The sequence below is a fragment of the Synchiropus splendidus genome, chromosome 10 (genome assembly GCF_027744825.2).
Source record: "Synchiropus splendidus isolate RoL2022-P1 chromosome 10, RoL_Sspl_1.0, whole genome shotgun sequence".
Lineage (NCBI taxonomy): Eukaryota > Metazoa > Chordata > Actinopteri > Syngnathiformes > Callionymidae > Synchiropus > Synchiropus splendidus.
In genome coordinates, this window is record NC_071343.1 from 14,826,806 (window position 1) to 14,854,510 (window position 27,705).

The 27,705-nt window shown below is 43.1% G+C and overlaps 1 protein-coding gene across 1 annotated transcript; it reads left to right on the top strand.

The window, feature by feature from the left end:
* Positions 1 to 984: 984 nt before the first annotated feature.
* zgc:162707 (UPF0524 protein C3orf70 homolog B) lies at positions 985 to 27,671 on the top strand. The gene is made up of 2 exons (XM_053877306.1): positions 985 to 1,481; positions 23,181 to 27,671. Exons 1-2 carry the CDS (start codon positions 1,298 to 1,300, stop codon positions 23,840 to 23,842), a joined length of 846 nt encoding a protein of 281 aa, XP_053733281.1. The 5' UTR covers positions 985 to 1,297; the 3' UTR covers positions 23,843 to 27,671.
* The last annotated feature ends 34 nt before the right edge of the window (positions 27,672 to 27,705 follow it).

A 27,705-nucleotide genomic window follows, 5' to 3' on the forward strand; every position in this document is an offset into this window, starting at 1 on the left:
CTATGTGTGTGGCCGCTGCATGTGGGAGGGGTTGCCGAGTGAGTGACGTCTCTCCAGAAGTGAAGAGGTGCCCGGTGCGTGTCCAGCTCTGAATGTGCGCTTCTGTGCAGTTTGGCTGTGACAAAGTCATAAACCAAGTAACTTAACTCTGTCCCAGACTCGCCTCATCCCCGTCCCAGCTCCAGCCCACAACAGGACATCAAACCCTGGAGTGAGCTCCAGCCTCGGAGGTGTGGAGAGCGAGCACCTCCCCTGTGACACTCTACCACGGTCCAGTGTGGAGACAGGAAAGGTTTTACACCTCAATGTGAAGAAGAAACAGTCAGTAAACAGTAACAAGGGCGTTGTGGGTCAGCTGATCGGTCCGTGCACGTTATGTTTTTTCCGGCTTTTTTCGGGGGCGTTCGAGTTCTGGATTTTCGTTCAAAAATCCAAAGCAAAAAAATCTCGAAATTTTTGTTTGAACTCTGATTTGTTCGAAGTCCGGGACGTTCGAAAACCAAGGCACCACTGTATTAAGTTCATTCACAAATAATAATGTCACACTAATATCAAACATAATAATAAATCACACTAATAATGTGCTTTTTACACTTATGAGTTGTAATATTTTTGTATTTTTCTTTTTTTAAAGAATGAAGTGACTGCTCAGTGAAAGCTGTTTTTTAGTTAATTTTTCCATATTACATTTTGAACCCTGAAGTTGCATCAATTTTAATTTTTGTAGTAAAATGATTTTTTTAAGTCTGAAAGCTAATGAGGTACAAAAATAAATAAGTTATCGAGTACAATATGTAAACCTGTAAAAATTATGAACAAATCGCATTAATTGCTTGTTTTGACATGAAATATATTTTAAAAAATGGCTCAAATGGCGCTTATGCTTTTGCTGCCATCTAGCGGTGGAGGCGCAGCAACAAGGTTCGCTGCTACACCGTTATCACCGTTCCTGAAATTTAATCCGACTTTTTGCGGGCGACGTTTCTTATTCATGTTGACTCTTGTTGTAGCAGAGGGGGAGCGGGAATGCGCCCATGCGCGGTGTCCGTGTGAGGGGCGAGCGGGGAGCAGCTGTGGCTCCTCCCGTCTCCTCAAGTTGAGCTCGGCACTGTTGTTCCTCTCGTCACAGTGGGGAGGACGGAGCCTCGGCGGCGCCTCTGCTATGGAGCTCTGCGTCTGAAACTCGCCTTCCTCACGGCGGCGGGCGGACTTCGGGGAACGTCGTGGTTTGAGCTCCTCCATCATTCTCGTTGACGCGGACGTGGGTGTGTGAGTAGCGGATCCGGGAAATGTTGGCATGGCCGCCTCGGGAGCTCCGAAGTGTCCGAAGAGTGACAAGTTGGACGAGGCGCAGGCTCTAGCCAGGAGCTGCGCGGGGAGACCGGACTTCCTGCCGTGCGACGGACTCTCCATCTGCGCCACGCACAGCCACGGGAAGTGCTTCAAGCTGCACTGGTGCTGCCACTTGGGCTGGTGTCACTGTAAGTTTCACTCCCACACCGCCACCATCTCCATGACAACTTCACATTCGGCTCTTGAAGACGCGCCTGGTTCTTGACTTGAGCGAGACGCTCCTTCAGCCGCACTAACACAAAGGACGCCCTTTGTACACCGGCGGGAGCAAAAGAGCCTTGACACAAACGCGGGTCTCTTTTCTCCAAACCAGGCTTCGGTCACCGCGGCTGCGCGCTGGCCCCCGCTTCTATACGTCCACTAAGCGCAGCTGTTTAGAGCTTGATAACCAGGAGCCGCCCCCCCACTAGGCGGACTAAACGGCAGCTTTCGCAGCCTTCTTTACTTTGTGTCTTTCATTCAGTCTCTATATTATTATAGTCTACATTTTTCGGACTACAAATCGTACCATTAAAAAATGCATTTTGAAGAAAAAAAAGAGTAGCATTTCGTGTGAAATGTATTTGACATGACGCGGCAACACCACAACGGCCCTCTGTATTCATTGTTCCGGACTTGAGCTGACGGAATGTATGAAGAGGTGAGTGGACTGAGAAACAAGGAAGCAAAGGGGGAAATTGACATTTTATTGCGCTGATGACAGTAAAAATACTCACTTTTAAGTAAATAAGCATCACTCATCTGCTACTCAGTAACATAATACCCTGCTACAGTTTGCGCTCATATACTATTTAAAATATTTTAATAAAAAAATTCAGTTTCAAATATGAAATGAATCCTGATTATTGACAGTACTATTCACCTGTATGCAAAGTAGTGAGAAGTACTGACATATTGTTGAAAATCTTTCAATAATTGCTCCCAATTTTTCAACTCCAAACCTGTTGTCGAGGCTGAGGCAGACTTTGCTCTGAAATGAGTCGGTGGCTCCGGGTGTTGAAGAACGAATGGCTAGTCAACACAAGCTGACAGTGTCCGGCCAGAGGATGAATGTGACCTACAGTATGGCACGCTGCAATGCCAGCTCCTGCTTCATGTGTATCAGTTTTGCAAAGAGGTTTGAAGACTAGCTACATCTTTTAAACATGTCTTTTAAACTGGGTGCAATCTGGGAATAGTCCATTGGATGATGGAGGTCTGTGACTTCAGTTCTTCAACTGCAGCGACTAGTAAACGCTGAAATGCATGTAGTTTTTCTCACACTTGAAATGGTTTAGCTATTAAAGCTGCGCATCATTTGGATATGACTGCAGCCGTATTGAACATCACGCCGCAAACACTGGAAAATGGAAGATCAAGCTGTTGATTTATCCTCTTCCCCGCGACAAAGTCATAGGAGATCCATTTGGCAGAGAAATCATTTCTGCTGTGGAGACGTCGCCGAGAGCTTAGTCGAGTGACTTGATGACCCCTCGCAGTGGGGAGTGGGGTTTAGCCGTGTAAGCTGGACTGATCCCCCAGTAGCTCAGTAGGTTGAAAAATAATTTGCCTTGCTGCACTTGTAGGAAATAAATTCCTTCCTAAGTTTTGATTTAATAGCTCCTCAAACATGGCTGACCTTAACCTCGGGCTCTCTCTCTGTAGAACTGTTGAACCCTGTTATTAATGGAGAAATGCATCACATGGTCGAACGTGGCTCAGGGTTTTGGTTCTCTTGTTCTTTATCGCCTTATTCACTATTTTGATTCAAGATCTAAGTTCAGTGACACATGCTATGACTGGGTTTCCTCCAGGATTTTCCAACATGCAGCTGTCCTCACCTGGTCCGTCTCTTTATATGGGCCACTCTAGTTCTGCGGTGTAACATTTAGTTATTATGTTTCGATGGGAAAAACAAAACACGCTGAAAACATCCATAGTCATATCCTCCTCCATAATGCATGTTGTGTTTTCCGCTTGTTTCTTTCCACTTTGTTGAATCATCTGTGATCATATGAGAGAAGAAAGAGCCATTTTTTCCGATTGCAACGATTGTTTACACGTTGCGTAAGATTAAAAATTTGATGAAAAATATTTTATTACATCAGGTTAACGCTGATTGGGAATATTTATTCCCAAGTTAACTTATTTTTAAAAAAGAAACTTATTTATGGACTCAGTAGATGGCAAGTATTTCTTGCTACTATAATAATGCTACACTGCAGCATGAACCAATCCTTGTGCATGCAGTCCTAGCTCAGTGGCAAGCTAGCGATAGCTCTTTCTGGTAAACACTTGGAATGTACCACCTGTATGTCTGAAACCTGCGGTGTGTTCCAGTTGTCCAAAAACAGGGTCCTCCTCACCAACCTGAGTACACAGGCTAAGGTGGCTTCCCTGGATGTAAACAGGAAGTAGACTTTTTGAAGCAATGAAATACAGAAAGTGAAGCCAACACAATTTGTGAATTCTTGTTTTCTTCTTCCAAACGCTGTGCGTACGTATCAAAAGATTGTTTGGGTCACTGTCTTCTTTTCCGACGTGGATAACTGGAAGACACTGAACTCGGCTGTGATGTTATTCCCAGATCCTACTTCCCACTTCCGAGGTAACTGTAGTACAAGAATGAAACTTTTCATTGACTCATTTGTGTGTGTGTCCTCAGCAAGAAATTTCAGTCGCCATCTAGATTTTTGCTATTGTTATGATGAAATGAAACCATCTGGACTCTCCATGTTTTCTATCTGAAACTGTTCTAATTCATCTTCAGCTATTGTGTGGTTACTAGAATGAATAGATAAAACAAAACGTTTCCTTTTTGGACCCGCGAGTGTCTGATCTTTTTTGTGTAGCGTACTGGAGCATTTAGCTCGATAGCCTCATTAAGCTAACGGCTATATTCAAGAAACATCACGAGTTCCTTTCTCATATCATCCGGTTAAATGAGGAAAATCAAATGCAATTATGAACGATTTCATGCCAAAAAACACTTAGCTAGACGCCTTGGCGACGCAGGAAAATGTGGAGTCATAGATTTCCTAATCGCTGCTTCCTTTCAGATTGCACACCGCACTGTTCCAGCTTGAATAATCCTCCTGCTGGCTCCCAAATTATATCTGAATTCTTTTTGATTGTGTGTTTACCGGATCTGTTTGGGATTAATACTGCCTGGGCGTCATTAGCTTTCAAATCTGACAAGGGAAATAGAAATTCTAAATCAGTCCCTGTCCCTTGAAAATGACTTTTTCGAGGTCACCCCGGCCTTGAAAGTGTCTGTTTATGTAGCCAAACTAATTCATGTGGACACATCTGATCTTGGTCACATTGTGAGGATGCACGTGCTCCACCATGATCTCTGGTAGCTGTCCCTGCAGCATTTGACAAGCCTCATGTACAGCAGTCGCCAACAGCCTGTCACACTTGACTCACTGCTTCTCTCTTGCTTGGGCCCCTGTAGGTTTTCTTGCATGCTTCAAAGTCTCTGAAACGGTCCACCCAATTTAAACAGCAAGGCGTCTCTTCCCCGGTTATTGCTTCATTGTTGAATCAAATCCATGACCCTGCAAACGTTCTGATATTATCGTGGTAGTTTGAGTCAGTCCCACCTACACCATGCTGCCTCTGCAGCTCTCACCAGCACAGTGTTATTCTGCTACTAAAAATAGTTGTGTGTGTGTGTGGACAAATCACAACAGCAGATCGCTAAAACCAGTCTGTTCAAATGTAAGTCACAATCACGGGCTACTTAAGAAACGTGGTGTGAAAAGAGTTTCCTAGTAACGGATCATTCTCGAGTCGCCACCGATCGTTTCGTGTTTTTTCTGTCACCTCTTTATTGTCCTTCTTCTGTCCGTCATCTCTACTATCACCCTTCCACGGCATCATTGCTAAAAACTTCCCATAAACACTCAAACTTAACTCACATTTCCAATTCATATCAGTGGACATTATACAGGTATGTTGCTCAGTGGATGCTGAAGTCTCAGTCTTGTTGGTGGTTGATAAGGAAAGATGAATGAAAGTAGTCAAGCTCCCACACTGTGATTTTTGTTGCCAGTATTATTGCCCCACATTAAGGTTATCTACATAATTCGGTATTTGAAAAATCATTGGTTGCAATGACCTCAATTGAACAGGAGGTGGCGGTAACCTTTAAAAGAAATGTCAACGTTGATAATAATTCGGAAGACTGGCAATCTGTAGCCATTCGTCCATCTCCATTGTCAAGGTTTCCTTGTTTTTTTTAATTGAAATCCATTCATCTGTTTTTCTCCTTTTTTTTTAACAAACACTGTGATGATCTTGAAGATTTTGCGACTTCTATTTGATAGTTTTCTTTAAATTAAGCATCAGTTCATCATTGACCGTGTACTCTGACATTTACAAAAATGACAGTATTGCATCTTACATTAAAATATAAAATGTCATTGTTTCAAGGCAAGAATGAAAACTTACATATACAACATGAATGAAAACTTGTATGTACAAAGTATGTTTGATTTGAGTAATTAGAAACATGGATCGAGTGGTGTTAGAAAATATCAAATATCACAACACTCAATAGCACTTCTAGTCCAATGGAAGCCATTTCAGAAGTAGTTAGCAACTGGAGCGAGTCATACAAACAAAGTTTTCAAGGTCGCAGGGAATAGACTAGCGCAGCAACCGACAACTCTGTGTAGGGCTCAAAAGGGCATATGACCTTGCAGGACATTGCGTCGCTATTTTTAATCTTTGTTTACATCCAGATAGATGTGGTGCTGCGAGAGTCAAACGCATGGAGAAATAGCTTCAAAGCTGCTGTGCAGCACAGTGAAATTCCATGGCTGACCATGACGATCACGCACGTTGTCTTCCTTCTGAAAGGGGGAGCGACTAGATGGAGTTTGATGATAAAAGATTTTCTCCATTTCCAATTTAAAACTCGCCACAATCCAATGATGCCTTACTGAAGTTCAGAGGTGGGCAATTAAATTTCCACATTAGAAACAGTCACTGTTGTGAGGGGCCATCATGAAAAGGAAGACAGCGATGACAACAAAACATGACGGAAAAATATAAGTTGACCTAAAAAGAAAAAAAGTAACGATAGTAAGAAGTGTAAATATGCGATGAAAAGTATTGAAATATTTAATTTCATATGCACTTAATTTGAATATAAATCAAGATAACTATGGACCAGATGTCCAAGATAAAAAAGCAATTTATTTCAAAATATATTTTCAGTATTCCTTCAATGTATTGAGGAACAAGAAAAACACACAAAATGGCCAATTAAAAGGAGAAAGTTTTAGTTGTGAAACAAGAACATGCTATTTTAATGCTGAAGTGGTGGTGATGACTAAAAGAGAACAAAAAAGGCAGAGAAATGACTATGTATCAGTTGTAGTTTTAGTCTGACGTTAAAAGGGCCTCAAAAATACAGGCATTGGGCCGCATATGGCCCCCGGACCGCGCTTAGCCGAGTTCTGCTTTAGTTGCATGTCAGTCTGTGTTGACAACTGACGGTCAATGATTCCCTCAGATGCTGGATTAGAAACATCACCAGAGTTGGTTAAATGTTTGAATGTTCTGTTTTGTTTCACCACTTTTTGACCATATTGTTCATCTTTGTGACAATTTATTTGCCTTTTCTCTTGCCGTGTACAACAGTCATTCGGAGTAGAACTTGAATACCGCTTTTAAAGCCTCTGTTCCGATGCTCAGTGTTGACGTTCCTTGAGCGATGGACTGGAGGAATTGTGATCCACCCTCTCTTGCCCTGTGTCTCCACTGAGACTGGTGTTGTAGTGCCCTGACTCTAACACCACTGTAGTGGTGACAGGGTGACTGTGTCTTTGTGGCGCCCTCATTTATCCTTCCTCTGGCCGCCCTGAAAATCCTCAGATCAGTGTTGAACACAATCAGCGTCCTCCCAGCGGCCGTCAGCCGAGGCTTATGGCGCTCAACTGCACACGTCGCATTGTAATCTTTGCCATGTAATCATTGGATTTAGATTCCTGCCCGTGTGCAGAGCGAGCCCAGATATTAAGGATCTGATGTGCCGGGAAAATGAGAGCTCCTTCCAGTGTTTATTCATGTCCCAGCCTTCCACTCGCTCCTCCTCCGCCCATCTGCACTGAAATATTCATCAGCGCGGCTGAGAACGTCCTGCTTAGACGCGGCGAAGAGCTTGAAAAATAAAGAGCTGGAACATCACAATGCTTTGCCGTTTCTGCCCACGGTAATTCACAGGTCCCCGCCCGCAGGGCAACGTGCACCACTGTGAGAATAAACCAGATTAGACTGCTGAATCAGGCGGCACCAGGACACCCAGAGAGAAGAGTATAGCAGCTCACCTCTGAATGTGAAGCCCCCTGCCTGCCTGGAATTGCACTCTTCTTTCTAGTGAACCGTGATAATGCTGGATAGAGAGCAGTGAATGTTCTCTGTGACTTTTTTATTATTACGGCTCAGACTTGCTTTACAGAGAGGAGCCTTTCTGAAGCCTTTTTATACTGTGCCCAGAATATTCTCCATCTTTTCTTATATTTCAATGTATGTTTCAGCTGTATCATATCGACGGTGCTTTTTAGAAACATGCTCACCAAAATTTGTGACCACTCGCAGGAACAGAGATCACATCTTTATCTTTTGGCTCAGCTCTTTCTTCATCAGGTTGCACTCCATCCTTCCCTCACTCATAAACAAAACCTTCTTATATTTCAATATATGTTTCAACTGTATCATATTTTTTTTAGATTTTAGAAAAATGCTCACCAAAATTTGTGACCACTCGCAGGAACAGAGATCACATCTTTATCTTTTGGCTCAGCTCTTTCTTCATCAGGTTGCACTCCATCCTTCCTTCACTCATAAACAAAACCTTCTTATATTTCAATATATGTTTCAACTGTATCATATTTTTTTTAGATTTTAGAAAAATGCTCACCAAAATTTGTGACCACTAGCAGGAACAGAGATTGACAACATCTTCATTTATAGCTCTTTCTTCAGGTTGCACTCCATCCTTCCTTCACTCATAAACAAAACCTTCTTATATTTCAATATGTTTCAGCTGTATCATAGCGGCGGTGTTTTTTAGAAATATGCTCACCAAAATTTGTGAGCACTGGCAGGAACAGAGATTGACAACATCTTTTGGCTCAGTTCTTTCTTCGTCAGGTTGCACTCCATCCTTCCTTCACTTGTGAACAAAACCTTAAGATGCAGGAACTCCTCCACGGCGAGCATCTGGTTCATTTCTCACTGAAATAATGGTCACTGCTTTCTACGCGTGTGTTGTGCTTTGATCAATGGATGCAGCAAGACCACATCTTCAACTAAGAGTAGAGAGAGTTGGGTCCCACCCAATTGAAAAGTAGCTCTGCAGCTAACAAATATTTTGGTAGTCGGCTAGTCACCGAATACCATAAGAATTAGTCGACAAATTATTATACGTCATACACAAGTAGAGGAACACGCCAACATGGCTGGGTGTGGTGTTGTAAATACAGTAGAATTTAAATAAATACAAATGAAAAAAATTGTAAAATATTGCTAAGACTTGTAGTGTCTGTTTTGAAATTTAAGATTTCAATTTCGATTGCTCAGAATGTGGAGTGAACGTTATGTGTCCTGATGTGTTCTTTGTGAAGTGGTCCCATAACTTCCAATGTTTTGGGTCTCAGCGGCTCAGTGGCTGAGAAATTGTTGTGAAATACAGCAATCTTTGTCATTTTCAATCTTTTTTATCTGCAGTGTCGCTCTTGCACTGTTACTTTAAAAACCTTCGCTAAATCCCACAAAACACGCTGGTTGGTTGAGCTGAGAGATTCCTCTAAAGGCCACTCAACTGAAGCCAAAACAAGTGGTACAGAATAAAACAATAATGCGGAGCATAAGGATTAACTAGCACTTCGCTGAAGCAAACTTTCTTCGCCTTAAGCGTTTGTCGTGTAATACATATCTGATTTGAAACCTGATTCCGAGCCAGACAAATGGAAAAGAAACCTAATACAATATTCCATTTGTTTGTGACATAATCATAGTCAAGCTGACTGCAATATTAGCCTCCATCTAGGGTCCCATTTGTTAAACATTTGAATATTTCATCTCCTTATTTTAGCTAAAATGTGTGCCAGATCTTGATCCTGAGGGGCCTGTCTCCTGAGTGCTGGAGTCGCTCTACAAAGCTTTCGCTTTACATCCTCGTACCACGCCTGATGTGCTTGAAGTCCCTTTTTTGTTGTGTTTGTCAATTCATGACCACAGAAAATGCCTGGCCTCATTTCAAATGACTAGAAATGATTTGACTGGGCCACAGCTATTAGTTTGTCTGACTTTGATAGTGTTAGATGATACCACCGAATGTTAACTACACTAAAATGCAGCGAGGGAAAGGAAGGAAGTGTGGTGCATGTACTATGTATTCTCACCGTGTTGTTGGCCATTTCAAGCTGTTGCAAAGAATCAGCTATTCATATTTAAAACTGTGAGCCAAGAGAGTCTAGAATTTAAGTATAATGCATTTAGTTCTCACCTTCACACACTCTTCACACTTCACACATTTTGACAGTCGACTAGTCAGCATACGACATGTACAGATTGAGGCCAAGATGTCCGATAGTAGTGCTGTAAATAGTAATGGGAAATGTATTTAAATGATTGTTAATATTTGCATTCTGTTAAATGTTGTTTTGAAAATATATATTTGAAATCAAACTGCTCAATATGTGGTGTTAAAGGTATGTGTCCTTCGATGTGTCTGATGAAATGCATCCGTGGTTGTGAGATTTTGGTCGACAACTCAAAAGTTGTTGAAGCCCTGATTGTTAGTGTCACTGTTATCGCACCAATGAATATGATTCTTGCGACTTGATCTGCAACTAAACCTCCTCACTGTTTTACAGTACAAGGCACAGTGCTCGCTTAAAAGCTTGGATGGTCGGCTTATAAGCTTCCTTTATTGGCATGACTCGACTCCGAAGCACTTTTCTTTGGGTAAAGGTTTTTGCTTTTTTGGAAATATAGAAAAGCTATATGTATGCTAATTGGCGAAATCAATCCAAGGACGACAATGTGGGAGTTTGCAGGGACACAGTTTATCCTCTTGAGAGGGAACAGGGTTTGCAATTAGCTCTTGTAAATAACATTTCAGCTGGGAATACAAATGCTGTTCATGTTTTTGAATGAGGGAAATTCACTCTGTGAATGAGAGAAGTGGAGGGAGAAGTCGCGGTGGCTGAACTAGTTTGAGAATGTGTGTTGGAACATGTTGCAGAAGAGACTGGAGAGAAACACATGACTGTGTCTCAGTCCAGCTGTTGGCAGTTCAGCATGTTGTGACTATCATATTAAGACAACAACAAAAAAAGACAGAGATCAATGAAAGTCAAAGCACTGAGTGTGTATTAGAGTCATATTCACTGGTTATTGTTGTGTGTCGTACAGTGACATCCGAGAACGAGCCGATTGTCGGTTGTCGTCAGATGACAAGGACGCATCAGTGAGGAAGATGGAACAATGGCAACGCTTGCTGTTACGATGCTTTTGATATAACATGCCAACGTCCTGCCGTCAGTCACTCATGCCTAACTCACAAAGCACTTTTCACTGCGAGTGACGGTGATGCGCGCGAGGAAAAGCAAATGTGACACGATGCTGTTGACAATCCAGTCAACAGCATTTATCATTGCAAGGTACGATTGCAACCGAAGAGTGAGCACTTCCACTCAGTGCTTTCATTTAGTGTCATCCTTCGTTCTTCCTGTCCGTGTTACATAAGCCGAGCCGGGCAGCTCAACACTTGTGCTCTATTTGACCCGAGTGGAGGAAAGCGCTTTCTCACCTATATTTTGACATTTTGAATTTCTTTGGATGCCGAGGTGAGAAGGAGAGGATTAAACCTGAAGCCATTTACACAATTAGAAACTGTTCTTCTGAATGTCTGCCAACCAATTCTTTGTGCAAAGTAGAGAATTAGAGTAGAGACAATAAAAATAAATGAAAACCATTAAAAAAAGTTTTAATAAATTGTATTTTTAAATGATTAAAAAATGAGCAAACAAAGATGATCATTGAAATAGACTAAATAATAATAATAAAATTATTCGATATTCTTCCAAGCCTCTATAGAGCATAAAAAAATGCTAAAAAAAAGACTTACTACGGAAAAAATAACTTTAGAATTAATGTTGCTAAATAAATTAATAATGAGAATTGAAATTGGTGACAGTAACACTGTTTAAATACGACACTTTTGCAGTTACACTCTTGCCTCATGAGCCTCACAAGGGCTGCTTTGCCCTTCCGCCCTCGCTCTGCCTGGATCTTCTCTTGACTAATAATGGGTGGAAATTTGGCTAAATGTTTGGGGTGAACTACTCGTATTTCATGGGGGTGATACAACACTTTGACAAAAGTATTAGTTACTGTATGTATCCAAAGTCCTCCTCTGGAATTTTTCCGCTGTCTCTGAGGGGATGATAGGTGACATGTGTCGGAGTTTAAGGATGCTGCTGCTGGTATTTTCCCATCGTATAGGTGAAAGCAGAATCAAATTGGATGCATGTCCTTTGTGAAATGTAAAATGCAAGAAAAAAAAGTGACAGCATGAAACAGAAGAGGAGGACATCAATAGATGTATAAAACATAGGCGATAGTGTTGACGGACGCACGGATTCAACGCGACGTTACAGATTCAGAGTGCCATGTTGGAACATCACCTCTGTTCCACTGTGTTGGTGCACGTGAACTAAAGCTTGTGTGGTCGATAATAAGCAAAATATTCTCCTCTTGTCAACAACAGCCGATGGTGGTTGTTCCGTCTGAGTCCAGTCTCTCGGTGTGCGGGTCGATAGGCTGCTGCCGTGATGTAAGTAAGAGCAGCGGGTGACAGGCTCGGCCCAAACCTCTCATTAGAGGTAATTAACAGTGTTTAGTGTCACTGCCAGCGCGTCGCTCCGATCAGAGAGTTTACTTTCCACCGCCTGCTTTCTGTGTGTTTTTTTTCCCCCTCCTTTTCGCCTTTTCACCTGGCGAAGCATCAATTACTCGCCAAGAACAAAATGTATTGAAAGCGCGTCCTGTCCACCTTTATGTCCATGGCATTCCGCCGCTGTCTCTGTGACCTGGGAGACGTGTCGCGCCGCAGCTGCTGCTGCTCAGGGAAGCTCCTCCACTGATTCAGTGGTGATTACCAAATTCCCCACGTTGCTGGTTCATAAAGAGCCTGGAGTTTTATTGAAGGATCAGTCAGGCGTCGGTGCTGGCCTGAGGGCCAACGTGTGGATTGATGGTCCATCTGGAAGCTGCAGCGATGATGGAGTGAACTCTTGTTCTGTCTGTGAGGGTTCATCTGTGTGTTGTGAGAAATAGAAAATGGATCCTAGAAATGGATTTAGCTCTCGTCCAATTTTCCAGTGACAAAGAAATGTATTGGATTAGGACTGTTGAGGTTGTTCAAAAGTGAGAGTCACCTGGCTATTTATGGCTTTCACGTCAGCGGCCTGGCCTTGGGGCTAACTGTGACCCTTGGTCACATTTTACTCAAAATGTGAAATTACTGGATGCAGAGATAAAGAAGGGGGGGGATTGTAAGTGCTTGGGCTCAACTGTCCAGGGTAATGGAGAGTGTGAGAAAGAGGTGAAGAAACGGGTGCAGGCAGGATGGAAAAATCTGAGAAAAGTGTCAGGTGTGATGTGTGACAAAAGGGTGTCGGCAAGGATGAAAGGGAAAGTGTACAAAAGGGTGGTGAGGAGGCCAGCAATGTTGTATGGTTTGGAAACAGTGGCACTGAGGAAAAGACAGGAGGCAGAGCTGGAGGTATCAGAGATGAAGATGCTGAGGTTCTCTCTGGGAGTGAGCTGGATGGATAGGATCAGGAAGCAGTAGATCAGAGGGACAGCACATGTGGGTCAGGTGTTTAGGAGACAAGGTCAGAGAGGCTAGATGGAGATGGTTTGGACATGTACAGAGGAGAGAGAGCCAGTACATGAGGTTGGAACTGCCAGGTAGAAGGTGGAGAGGAAGGCCAAACGGTCATGAGGGTTGTAGGTTTGAGAGAAGAGGAAGCAGAGGACAGGGTGAGATGGAGGAAGATGATCTGCTGTGGAGACCCCTGAAGAGAGAAGCCGAAAGAGAAGAAGAAGATCACATTTTACTCAAAGAGCTAGTGATATTTTGCCCCTCTGTCTGAGGTTGCTGCAGTAAGCTAGCCTCCTCCACCTTTATCATCACCATCCTCCCTAGTCGGACCAAGCCTCTTCACTTCCTCATGCATCGCCTCCTCATTGCTACCTCTATCTCCATCATTCTACTGTCTTTCCTCTCCATCTGTCAAAACCACCTTCGCTCTTAAGAGTCACTCCCAACTGAGCATGATGACCACTTCTAGCTCTTCTTCTCCTCTTCACTGTATCCCATTGTTTTTGAAACCAGGTGCCAGTATGGATAAGTTTGAAAACACTCTCCCCAAAACTTGCAGAGTAGCGCTCAATGGCCACTCTTTCCTTCTCATGAGAAGAAAACAATCGTACACAGGTTCGTTGCAGACAGTTGAAGAGTTCATGCTCCACTGAGAAGCCAGTCAAAAGCCATATTATATGGCTTTGAGAATTGATAGATTTAAATACGATTCGATGGAGCGTGTCGTGGGTGACCACAGACCTGTTTGATCATAATAACTGCACATCAGACCACACTAGCTTCTCTGTTTCCATGTTGGGGTTGTTATGCTAATGTAGCATTTAGCTCTGCGTCTTCTTTGTAGCTTCAGCATTCCAACGCCACCCACAGGCCTGGAATGTGTACAGCATAGCTTTCTGTCATTTTCAGTGGATTCATGTGGAAGCCTGACAAACTCACTTTTCAAACCAGCAGGGGAAAAGATGAATCTCTGTGTGGATGAGGCATGGAGGACTGTTCCCAAAAACTTTTTAACAAACACAATTTACATGTTATTTCTCTGCTGCTGGAGGACTGAGGAGCAGTCAGATGAAAATCTCTGACTCAGTGTAGCGTTCAGATCTGGATTAAATTAATAAAAAAGTCTGTGTGTGTGTGTGTGTCCACCCACATCTGTACTTGTATTACTTTGGCGCTTGAAAGCAGAGGGTATTTGTATGGTTTCAGTAACAAGGGATGTTTCTCTTATGTAAGACATGTTTAATCTTTTGGCTACTGCATTGGCAACGTCACACGATCTCTTGCTCGGAGCTGTGTTGGGGAGAAGAGAGCAGCCAGAAAATAGTTGATTTGAGTTCAAGCTGTTTTTCATTACCCGTAATTTATCACTAATGGACGTATGGAGAAGCGTGTTTACACCCTAAATGTAAAGCTCTGATGCCACGTTGGGCTGAACAGCTGTTTCCGTCAGAGGCGCTCCACAGGAAGGATCGGAATTCCCTCCCTGCTGGAACGTGCTTGCTCACAAACGCGAACACAGACCTGATGAAATCGCTGCTTCCGTTCGGGCTTTGCCAAAATTGATTTTGAATAAGAGGATGGATTAATGTGCCTGACAGGGAGGGATCTGATTTGGAGGTTGTTTTGAGAGAGAATCGCCAGGTGTGTAAGTACGATAGTAAATGTTTGTTCTGGACAGAGCAGCTGGTTCATCAACTGGTCTGCAGAAACCCTACATCCTCTCCTCCCACCTTCCTGGGCCGCACATTCAGCTCTGATCATAACAAGAGGCGGCTGTCCTTTAGGAAGAGGAGGTCCTTCAGCATGTGCGGCATCTCTCCCCTCCAGGCGAGCTTTGCAGGGGATGGGCACGAAGGCTCCACAGGAAGCCTGGCTCTATCATTAGACCCAAAGAGGACTGTGTGGAGGAGGTGATGGAGAGGAGGAGCAGGAAGAAATTGAAAGCATCATGACTCTCACCCTTTCTATGATGAAGTGTGGCAGATGGACCTTCAGTCAGAGACTCATCACCACCTAGATAAAAGTCTGAATGCCATCAAGCTTCCTATGTGCCAACGCCTGGAGGACAGTGTGTAGTTCTTTTCTGGATTGAAAGTGTCAGTCCCTCTTCGTAACCGAGAGCTCGATACGATAAACACATAACTAACTATTCTCGATGGTTTGTCATGAACATTTCAGGAGTGGTGAGTTGGGTGTTCCACGTGTGGCTTCTCACGACTGCTGTTAGCGGGTCCAGCTCCATTCACAACACAAACAAAATGGATATTCGACATGTTATGGAGCAGGGAGGTCCATGTGAAATAAGCTTCTTACCAGAGGTGTGGGCTGTCTCAGTGCTTTTTTTCTTGACCCCATGTGTCAACCATACTTCGTGTAGCTGACGAATATTTCTCAGCACACAGTACAATTAATTATTTTACAATTGCTGATCGTTTCCACCTTCACAGGCTCGAGACTGCGACCAATCACAAGGTTACCATCACCAGTAAATGTCTATTCTCGCATGTTCCCATGTGTGTGACAGCTCAGTTCGCCAAGGTTTCACATTTAACATGGCTAAACAGACAGACCTGTCGAGTGATCCACTTTGTGTCTGAAGTCAGCAAACATGCCGGCACGCTGCCGTGTCAGTGAACGATAGCTCGGATCCTGCGAGTCCCAATCCCACCCGAGCTACTCTATTATTAGTCATAACCATGCTCGAAAAATACTCATGCGAAATGGTTGTAATAGCACCATAGTCCTGGGGAATTGGAGACGGACATGAATTAGAACTGTGTTCATTCTTATGTGTCTGAGTTGCACTCAAGGCAGTGATAGTTGATTTATTGCACAGGTCCATGCGCACCTCGTACCGTCTTGTTTTTTTTTTTGTCATTAATCATCATTTATTCATGTCTGAAGTTTTGTTTATTATTATTATTAACTAGGTATGCAAGGATAACAATTATTGTATGAGTACTTTATGCCATTACACGTAAACTTACTTTGAGTTTTTTTTGTTTTTCCATATATATCAGTATTTCCTCTCTATGTTTTTCTTGTACATGGCTGACGGTCACAGGTTTCACTGCAGTACAAACAATTTTCCCAGCAACTCATGCTGCTGCCATCAGGCAGACGCTACAGAACCCCACTGGCCAGGAAAAACCCATACAAAAGATCCTTCATCCCCTCTGCAATAGCTGCACTCAACAAAACAAGAAAGACTACAATATGTTTTTTAGATTTTAGTCATTTTACCTCGTTCAGGTGTCATCTGATGTTTAACATGTTAGTGTTGCTTTTAATGTGTGAGTGTGGTTTTAAACTTGTCAACAGCGGTGACTGAAGACAAATTTCTAATTTTACTAGAACACAATAAAGCTTTTTTTCAACTTTCCTACTTACAAAATTGTTGTGCTGCCATAAAGTGGTATCAGTTTCGTGGTATCGGTGGCCTTTCTATGAAGTACTCAAGTCTGATATCAGACATACCTGATACCAGTACCAGTGCATCCTTACTATTAATACTTTTTTAAGTAACGCAATACACAAAAGATGTCTTCCCTCACAGGAATGGTGATTCATAATCAAGATTTTATCTATTATTGCTGAAAATAATAGTGTTTGTGGTTTTAACTGTAGACTTTGACCCCTACTGCCAACGATTCAGGCCCAGTCCCAGAACTTCAGAACTCTCCAAGACAGAAAGTCTTCCATCGCAGTTAGATCAAAGGCAGTGGTGTTCTATATAAGACTGTCGTCACAAGCGCCAAGTTCAAATGCAAATACAACATTATCAGCAGATGATCGATAAGCTTGTGTGAAACTGCCAGAGTTTAGTGACCAAATCAGATTTACAGCTGATTATCAAGCTTTACATGTGGGCTCATCCTTCATGTGGAGTGGAGCAGATACACGCTGATCTCTGCGAGAAGCATAAAACACACGAATAAGCACTGCTACATTATTCAGTGACTATCAAACCAGACCTCGGTTCAAAATAGCATCACCGGCGGGCAGCCCTCGCCCAGAGAGAGCAAAGAAGCCGTCGGAAATGGTGAAAGCTCTCCACTCCTCCTCCTCCTCCATCACACTCTGGCTGTGGCGTCACATTTTCGGATCATCATATATTCCTTTCCACACCTCCCTGGTATGAAGAAGTGGAAATGGGTCGAGCCATTTGACAGTCGTTCTCAGTCGAGGCTTGTTAGAGAGCTGCTCTGAAGACGACCGAGCCGATCTGTTCGTGATGGATTCAGTGTTCTTCATCTTAAACTAGTCTGAACGGCGTCTCTGAAAAAACAGTGTGTTGAGTCATCCTGGAATTAAAGCTGCCCTCAGATGTGGCCGCCTTCAAACCGCAAGAACTCATCTTGAGCTGTGAAGGAATGAACTTCTTGAGCTTTCACTTTCTAATTAACCTTTTGAACTGGTGAGATTTAACGTATATTCCTCTTAATGAGAGGAAAGCCGCCGCCAGCGGAGGCAATTAGCGGTCAATGCTGAAGGCGCGGGAAATGCACAGCAGCCCTCCTTCCCAGCACGTCGGGCAAAAATGATGGGCCCACGCCACACTCGCGGCTGATTGTCTCAACAGAAAGTGATGTTTGGGTTTTTTTAAATAATTGAAAGAGTGAAGATGGTTTTCTTCAAGCTTGTGCTGCTGTAGAAAGGTGATTTTAGTAAAAATTGAAGCTCAATTTATAGTCTGAAAACATGTTCTTCCTCCTAGCTTTCCTGACTTCCACTTCTTCTAGTGTATTTTATTTTCATGTGCATTGTTATTGTGTTTTGGTTGAAAAAATATTCATTTTTTTTTATGCCAGAAAAATTATAAACTGCATCCAAACATCTAAGAGGTGAGGGAAAAATCTATAATATATTAACGTATTGTTGCACTCTCTGTCGCAATAAATAATCGATACACTGACGGCAAATAAATACATTATTTTATTAGTACATAGTGCATAGTGTTACATAGTGTTACCCAGCATTTTTAGTTGTTCAAACTTAATATCTGTATTTCCTGTTCACCAACGTATAGTAGTAGTTATGTTTTCAAAGACGCCTCATAGTCACGCTCCTTTTTGAAAAGGAAATGAAATGAAATGATACTTGGACATTAGCTTTACTAACACGAGCGGCACCCACCTTTGTCATGTTATCAATGTTCATGCACTTTAACTTGTCCATCTGTACAGTGCTTATAACCACCAGACTGGAGGCAGTGAGCTGCTATGCAGATGCTCATTTCTTTGAGCTTATTCGAGCATTTTATTCTGTTTAAGTCACATATATCATGATATATAGGTGATGAAATTTCTTGCAATATATCTGATCGTGCATGGTGATGTGATCGTGATCGTGGGCCAAATATCGCCACGCTATTGAATTGTGACCCCACCCCTAATCTAAACTACACCCACTGTGAAATACCTTGTGTTACTATAACACAAAAATATCTGTGATATACCGAGGACCATGAAGGTGATCTCATATTAGTGTATCATGCTTAGCAACCACTACTCTAGTATTTTGATCTGCAATGCTGCTATTCGACAACCGTGCTTGGAGAAGCCTTGCATCGTGGGTGTTTTCAGTTTTATTTATTTATTTATTTCTCGTCAAGTGTGAGTCGTGATGACTGCACAACCTCCTCATCAGTCCTCCCCGTCATGTCAGTTCACTTTAATGTTGATGTAGAAACACGCTGCGGAAGACTCCCGTAAGTGCTTTGTATTTCATGTCAGTGCTCAGTGTTTCTTTATCTGGGTATATTTGTGTCTGAGCTGCTGACGTATAATTACCTGCCGCCCCCAGAGTTTGTCCACGTCCTGTGTTTATTATAAAGTTAAGAGCTGTCATTTCCTGGCGCGGATGTCACCAACAACGCCCAGAGTTATGGCTCCTGCTTCCCACGGTTTCCACGGTTGATTATTCCCTTCAGATCTTTGCATTTTAAATGGAAGACTTTTTCTTTTATGTCGTGATTGACCCGATTGAGTCTTCAGTGCCTCATGACAGCTTCTATTTATAGCTGGTAACCTTTAGAATAAAACATGCTTTACTTTTCCTCTGAAGGCAGCTCGGTGTGGTTCAGGTTTGCAGCACTAAAGACCCTGCAAAACGATGACTTTAGTCATCAGTACTTTCTGTTGTACTTTGTTTCAGCTGCAGCAAAACAAACCACCAGACCAGAGACGCAAGACTAATTTTCCCTCAGGGTCTCACGGGAAAAACAGGTGTAAAAACTTTTCTTATTTTAGGAAAACTTGATAACTGATTTGTGGGGAATAAAAAGTGGAATGCAGAACAAAGGATCTCTTGTTGCTTTATATAATATTGATGTTCAGGCTTCAAAGATGTTTGACGTCACAACCCCTTGTTCTTTTAGGGTGAAGATCTCTGAATGAAACTGTTTCACAATAGCTAAAATCACAGTTACTTATCAGCACTACCTCCTTGAGTTTCAAGTGTTCACTGAATCGATCTTTGTCTCTCTCTATATTGATGGGTTTTATTTATTTAGTATTTTAAAGAACAGGACAGGAAATAGTATTAAATCTTGTTTTCATGTTTTTTCTCAAACATCCATGTTTTTTCCAAGCAGAAATTAGATTTTTTGTCTATAATTATTATTGTTAATGATAGTAATAATAACAATAACAATTAATTGGTTTTCATTTATCAATAAAAAATGTACATTGCCATCTGCTTTTAACACTTTTCACGGCTGCAGAATGCAGAAATTATTTGTGGTTGTTTTTCTTCCAAAATTCAAGTTGTCGTACTGACGGTACTTCAGGCTTTGGGGTGAAAAACAAGGTGACTGTTTAGTTCTGACCTGAATTTAGATACAAAACTGGTAGAAACCCTTGTGGGGACAACAACTCTCAGACCTGTGTTGTGTTGAGATGAGATTTTGGCCTTATTGGGTAAACAAGTGAGAGTGGCACTGAAGGTCATGGTCTCCTGCAACACCTGCGGAGTGACAATTGGTTTGGGACTTTAGACTGAGGACAATGTGAAATGTCCACAACCCCCCCGGAATCAGTTATTTCTAAATATTAAAATGGTCTTTTCAAAATGATAAAATCAATATGTTTTATTATGTATTGCACTTTAAGTACTCTCTTATGACTGTCTGAACCCTGTAAATCTGAAAACTATGGATACACCTCCGTAAATTCAGCTTTTCTCCTTAACATACTTTTCTTTTCTTTTTCGATCTCTATTTAAATTCCACTGTGATCACCTCCCACAACGTCAGCCAAAGCTAAGCTTTGTTTGCTAAAACAGGGTGATTTTTTATTTATTTATTGGTGAATAAATGCTCAAGAAGAAAAGATCCTCTGAAAATTCTCCTGTCCCTTGTGTAGTGGGCAGCAGTGAGTGTTCAGGTCACTGAGTCCATCTTGACTCAGAAGCTTTATTCCTCTTTTCTTGTTCTTTTCTTTCTCTTGAACTGAGCATATTCCCTGAATAGAGAAGTGAGTTTGCAAGAATGTCCCGAGCCGCAGGGATTGTGCATTAGCCTGTCATGTTTTTTTTTTTTGGACTTCTGTTTTTTTTTTCACTGTGTATGCACACACACACTCACACACTTACCAGACTGTGACACGCTGACAATGTCATGTTCGGCCTTGAGCACCAGAGAGTTGAGTTCAGCTGAATATCAATATTGCTGCATTGGCAGAGTTTACTGGCTGTCACTTCCGATGATCCTCGGTCTGAACACTACCCCAGAAGAATCTTCTGTTTTGCTACAGTACGCTCAGTATTGTTGCTCTCATCTTTCTCAGTAGACACATTTGTGTTAATGTGACAAAAAAAAAAACGGGAACAATAAGGCGCCCAAGTATCGACAAGATGGAGCATTCGTTGGTCCAAGAAAAAGACAACTTTTTAATGTGCCGCTCCGACAACGTTCCCTCTCGGTCTAACTGAGCGGAATGTGGAATAATCATGTTCTTCTGCAGGAAGCCAACCCCCCATTGTTGGCAAAATGACTAAATCCTCCGTTAAACCTCTCTATCTTCCATTAGCGGAGAGGCTGCGGGGCCAGAGGGATTGTCTCATGAATATGTTAGTTAATCTGCGCCACTCATTGATCCAGGTTGCTGAACGTCAGACTCTAGACTGCAAGTTTCAGGGTTAGATAAACAAGTACGCTGGCAAAACTTGTATTCATCTTTTCACATCCACAGACTGCTTAGAGTCATCAGTCAACCTGTTTATTTTGAACGTAAAAAAACCCTCAATACCCGCAAACTTTCTCCATGTACTTTACTGAACACCATACTGCCATTCTTTGGAGTATATTTGCCTTTATATGAGTTTTTTAACATTAACATTATCCTAGAATAAAGCGCCTCATCTGTGTCACTGCCAAGCTCCCTTCACTTCAGTGGGAGATAAAAATGAATCCCTCTTGAGGGAGGCCCACTAAGCCACGTCCCACCAGTGTTGCTGAAGTATCACCGTGTGGTATTCTGCTGCAACGGCGTCACTCTTCCATTCCTTCACCAACTGTGCTTCTCTAGCACTTTCAGGCCTGGAGGAAAGATGCGGCTTCTCCTCCTGAAACTAACTGGGCCTGTTTGCTTGCAAAGACAAAGACTCTTCTCTGCTTTTGAAGCCACGTTTCTGGTGTCACCGAGAAGAATTGATTGAATGAGTCGCCCACTCAGTCGGAGAAAGTCAAGGACACTGACAGGCAGGACGTAATGTATGGGCTTCTCAGCCTGTGTAGTTCTTGTCTCTCCGGAGAGACTCCTAAAGACTCCTGAGCTGCAGTCGGCAGCCTGCTACCTGGAGGTTCAGCTGTTTGTTAGCAACAATCGTCAGCGGATCAAGCGCTGCTCAGACAGAGATGTGAGTCGAGAGTCATTTCTATATTTGCAAATGCACCTGAAACTGCCTTCCCGTCTCTGCTGCCGCTCGCTGATGTCGGCTCAATCCAATTTGTTATTTCATCATGTCAAAACTTCGTCTCACTTGCTGTCGACGGTTTGAAATTATTCCCGGCGTTGGAGCTAGCTACACCTCTGATGAGGGGAACGCTTCTGCCGCCAGCACCCTCCAAAGCTTTTGATGTGAAAATTGCTTCCATCTCCAAGACAGAACTGATGATTAGTCACTCCACTCCTGTCCTTCTTCTGCCCACTTCCCAACGTCCACAGAAGACTCGTCCTTCCAGAGCTGATGAACGCATTGTTCACCTCTCGCTGTTATACATGTAGGTCAGCGTACTGACGTCTGTAATGTCTACCTTCATGAGAAACCTTTGCGGACTGGCTGTCCTTCATCTCTTCAGGCTGGAGGAATTTCTATTTGCACTTGCCAACTGTAGCTTCAGAAAGGTCGTATTAGGCTGTAAAATCTAAAATATTTCTCTGACATTGACCTCCTCTGCTCAGCTACCTTGCATCTATCCAAAATAAGCCTGAATTGTATTTGTCTCAAACACCTGAGGATGTCTGAGAATAATGATCTTTTCAAGGGTCAACTAGATCTGGCTTCCCTTGTGATCGGGTTGCGGGGGCAGCAGTCAAAGCAAAGATGGCGTTTCTCAGGCTTTCATTCTTGAAATACAATGTCATGTCACTCTGGAGTATGTTGACCTCATATGATCATGAGCTTCGTGCGCGGTGCGTACTGGTTGGCACCGTCATCACCACGGAGCCCAGATCCTTAAAAGAAGACATTTAGTGGAATTTTTCTACTTCGTCCACTCCATGTTTTAGTTGCTACCAAGACTGGGCAACATGAGTGGATCAGACAACAGGTCTAGACAGGTTTGGTTGAGTCACTTGTGCTTGGTTCTCCTGCCAAGCTATTGGTGACTACAACCTCCATTATCAAATGTAAATCCATGGTCACTAAATATTTCTCATTTGACTTGACTTGACTAGAAGCTCTTTTTAACTCTTGTTTTCCTCGTCACTTTTCACAGGCAAGTACGTCTACCAGCCCATGACCAACGTGTGCCAGCTGCCCAGCACAGCCGTCCCGTCGGCCGCCACTGAGTACAGCGACACCATTGACCTGTCTGCCTCTTTGGCCGAGCGCTTTCTGAAGCTGGCGCCATGCTTTCAGTCCCCGCCTCACCTAGAGTCGCCCAAATACTGCGTCATTGCCGACTTGTTTGTGGACGACTACATTGTCAAACGCATCAACGGGAAGATGTGTTACGTACAGCGCCCCCTGCCTGCACTCCCGGACCCTCCCCACCATCCCACTCCTCCTGCTACTCCTCAAAAACCCCAGGCTCCAGCTCAGCCCAGACCACCCGTGAAGCCGACGCCGCCTGGCCCTCAGACCACGTCACCACCCCCAGTCCAGGCCGAGCTGAAGAAACCTTCCCTCGTGGACAAAGTAAAAGGCCCGAAAATGGACCACTGCTCGTCCCCGTCTAGCTCTGAGGACTCCGGCATCAACGCCTTGGGTCTTCACTACCTGGAGTCCTGCGAAGAGGGCAGCGAAGAGGAGGACGACGAGCTGAGCACCGACGGGAACTCCAGTCCGGGCAGCCTCTGGGATCAGGACGACTGTTCCCTGCTTTCCCCGTCCAAGTCCATGATAGAGATCATCGAAAAGATTGAAACAACTGTGTAACCCAGACACGTCTGCTCAAATGACTGAGCGCAGCACCGATGATGGAAGGAAACTGCGGAACCAGGAAGGCCTCAGCGGGGCTGTGATTGGTCGTCTTCATTATGTTTACCTGCAGGTGGGAAACGACTGCACGCCTGCACACACTCACTCACACACTCGGCCTCTTCCCACCCTGCATGGATCACACAACTGACTAGTCAAGAAAACAAGGAAGCACAAGACAACCAGAAGAAACTTTGACTGGAAACAGAAACACTTGCGCCTCTGCTTGACAAATCTGTGAGGGATGGTCGCTCCCGTCCAAAACATGGAGTCGTTCAGTGATGTAGTTGTGGCCATTTAAACTTAAGAAAACCAAAAACAGCAGTTTTAAATTGCCTCCAAAAATAGAAAACGTATGTGTTGTTTACAGAATGTTGCGTGACATTCAGATTAAAAATGCATTTTATTCTGTCATCTTATGTCGTTTTATATTATATTTGGGTTTTAGAAATAGTGTCATTCATTTTTTTGGGACTTACAAATCGATTTGTAGCAACAATGCTGAGAAGTGTCGGAAAAGCACTTACTCTTATTAGTTTTACATGTTTTAACATGTAAAGCGTAATGACTCCAAGAAGTCAATTAACAGTTGCGAGTTTCCTTGGGCTCCATCATCAAATTTCGACTGTAGCTTCAAGAAAAATAGGGCGCAGGATGTAAGGGAGCCGAACCGTTGCCAGGCTGCCAGACTGGCTTGCTCGCTCTCGGAAGTGAAACTGTAGAAGTTAAACATCATGAGCATAGGCACTCTGTTTCCTCTATTTCAAGCCCAAAAGTGAATGAAGTGTCGAGTGAATCGCTCAGGCGGAGACTCGTGTCTTTCTGGTCTGCGCCCACACACTTGAGTAATACTTACAAAACACGCCAGAATCAGGACACGGGCGCTTACTCTCGCGTCGGGTTTTCCCGCCTGGAGCAGCCGACACTCACACTTATCACCTTTTCTAAGGCTGTTTTTCCCACAGTTTGTCTGCACTTTACCGACACGAGCACAGGCGACAGGTAGGCAGCAGGGTCGCTCTTTGACAATCATTTACCCACAAGCACATTTCTCGACTGAAGTCGCCTCCGAGGGCAGTCGGTATTGCTACATCACTGGGCGTCCAGCTCAAGACGGTTACGTCCCTCAGCAGCCCAGATGTTCAAAGAGCACGGCAGCTCAGGTGGTTCGGGAAGATATCCAAGTATATAGTGTAAAATTGCATTTGAGGGTCGATGGAGAAATGTGTTGTGGTGCCAGACTCGGCTCTGTGCTGCAGTGATAAATGTATCGCGGCTTCGAGAGATTACCTGACAGACGATTGGTGTTGTGATGTTGTGGAAGATGTTCATAAGTGGAAGAGATACAACATAATAGTGGCTATGAGAAATTGTTTTGACCTTTTCCAGTCTACGATAAACAACTCTCATGACAAAACAAAATAAACAGGATGTGTTTTATTAATTCACACAACTGTTCAAGTCCCTGATGTGGATGTGAGGAAATGTTTGTTGGAGGTTGAGCTGCGAGTAAACAAATCCTGCATCTGTTCAAAACAAATGTTTCGTATTCAGGGACAGCTCCCTCCCCACCCCCGCCCCCCAGACACGCCACTCAACACTGTTACTCTTATTGTATTACGTTCTTATTACTGTTATATTATTTTCATATAAATAAATATTGATAAACTGCTTCTTCTCTTGGAGTCTTTCTTGGAAGCATCAAGACGTTGATATACTGATGTCGGTGGTGAACATATCTGGTTGGGAATACGGCCTGCTGCTGTTGGGAGGGGCATTAAAGTTTTAGCCGCGCGTCTGGTCTGGGTAAAAATAACTGTCCAGGATGTACAACATTTTGCAGCTGTCAAAACAGAAACCCAGAGACGTGTTCAGTGCGATTCTCCTAAATCAGCTAAATGGTGCCCGACGTGCCAGACTCCGTAACCAGTTTAAGGCAGCGTGTAGCTCCATCATGCCATAATAAGGTTACCAAGCTCATTTTTCAGAGCCATGATCAACCTGAATTCTTTGTTTAAATAAATGTCATTTCACATGAGCCGTAAAGGGCAGGTTTATCCAGTCGCTGCAGCGACCTTCTGGTGTCCGGGCTGACAAAATAGAGACCTTGGCTCAGGTTAGATGACAGCGTGGAAATGCTGAATGACATTTGGTTGCAACCCAAAACAGGAAAGGGTTGGCAAACTGACCTTCTCGCCTTCAGTTGTTTTGTTTTGTTTTGTTTTTTTTTTCGAAACAGAGAGGTCGGCAAGTGCACAGAGCTCTTTCCCAGGATATTAAAATTGATTTTGGCACAATGGAGTTGAACAACAAAGAGCTCATCAACCGCAACACTGTTGGTGTTGCTAGCAGAGCGCAGAGTAATAGTAGCAGGCAGTGGGGCTTAATAATTTCTGCTCAGTATTGATTATTGGCTGTTGCCCTGTTTCTTATATTAAACGCGGACTGATCGATCGCTTGGATACACCTCTCCTCCATGACCACCAGAGGTCGCCATGTTCTGAATTTGACTGATGACAGCAAAGACTGGAAAATTCCGCTTCAAAATACAGTGTATGCATTCTGTTGTCGCAGGAGTGAGCTCTCATGTTTGATGCTGGAATATGTTTCGGCAACATTTGCCGCGGATCACAGTCTGTTTGTCGCATTAGCTACCAAGCTAACTGGTTCCCACAAAGCATAACGCTGATACCTGGGACCCGAGAGCACTGTTATGTTTTTCTACGTGTTGAATGTAAAGTATTCTTATGTTCTTTTTTAAAGTTGTGTCAACCTGTGGGAAATTGTAGTTTCTATAATTTTCTTTACAGCTGTTCCAAAACAGCATATTGAAAACAATGTTTTAAATATATTGTGAATATTGTGAATTGTTTTGCTCATTTGCTCAGCTCTCGCAGGCAATGATGTCAAAATTTTAAAAAGCTCAAAGAAACAAAGAAATAAGTGTGAATTAAATATGCACAGCAAAGAAGCTCCTGCGACGGATACACATATAATGTGAACGTAGGCAAAAGGGATTTGTAACAGTACCAAGATGAAAAAAAAGAAACTCCATTGTTTTTTTTTTCATTTTATGTTTGTAAAGTGGCTATTTTGATCGTGAAAAGTATGGAACACAAACTGAAACATCATGGCAACTTCAGGTAGTCCAGCTGCAAAAGGAAATAAAGGTTATTCTAAAACTGTTTCAGTGGGAAAACATTACGACACTAAGTTAAAATTCAAAACGTCACTTGCATAAAGACACGTCTCTCTGTGGATGTGCAGGCAAGCATGTGACCGCAGGCACTGCTCGTCTGCTGATGTTGTTTAATCTACTCTGGTTGAGTCATTGGAAAAAAGTGTGCGGCTGTCGCACTGAGCTCCACGTTAGGAAGATGCGTTAGATGGTGAATATTGTCACGCGTTTAATCTCTGGCGTCACCAGTGCTGAAAAACTGATGAGACGACAGACGGAAGTATAACCTCAATTAGACACTTAGACAAGGCCACGTTTTTATATTTCACGTCAATATCAATCCAAAATGAACTCCTCAACTGTGTGTTGTCAGTTGCCGGGAGAAAGAGTGATCATCCAAGACCATAGAAGTGAAAAGCTATTGAGCAGAAATCTCTCTGCCTCAGAGTATTCGCCTGTGGTTTGTAGCCCAGCGCCAAGTGATGAAGGGAACATTTTTAAAGGAGCGCGAGCGTCATTCTTTGGCTGATGATCCTGGCAGAATTACCTGCAGCAGCACAGAAAATGATTGATCCCAACAAGGCCAGACAAGGAAAAGAAACAAACAAAAGAAAGCGGAGTCCAGCGGAGTTTCGAAGGTTTG

Coding starts and splice junctions, on each gene's coding strand:
- zgc:162707 (XM_053877306.1), top strand. CDS start 1,298: ATGGCCGCCTCGGGAGCTCCGAAGTGTCCGAAGAGTGACAAGTTGGAC. Junction 1,482..23,180: donor CCACTTGGGCTGGTGTCACT/GTAAGTTTCACT, acceptor CACTTTTCACAG/GCAAGTACGTCTACCAGCCC.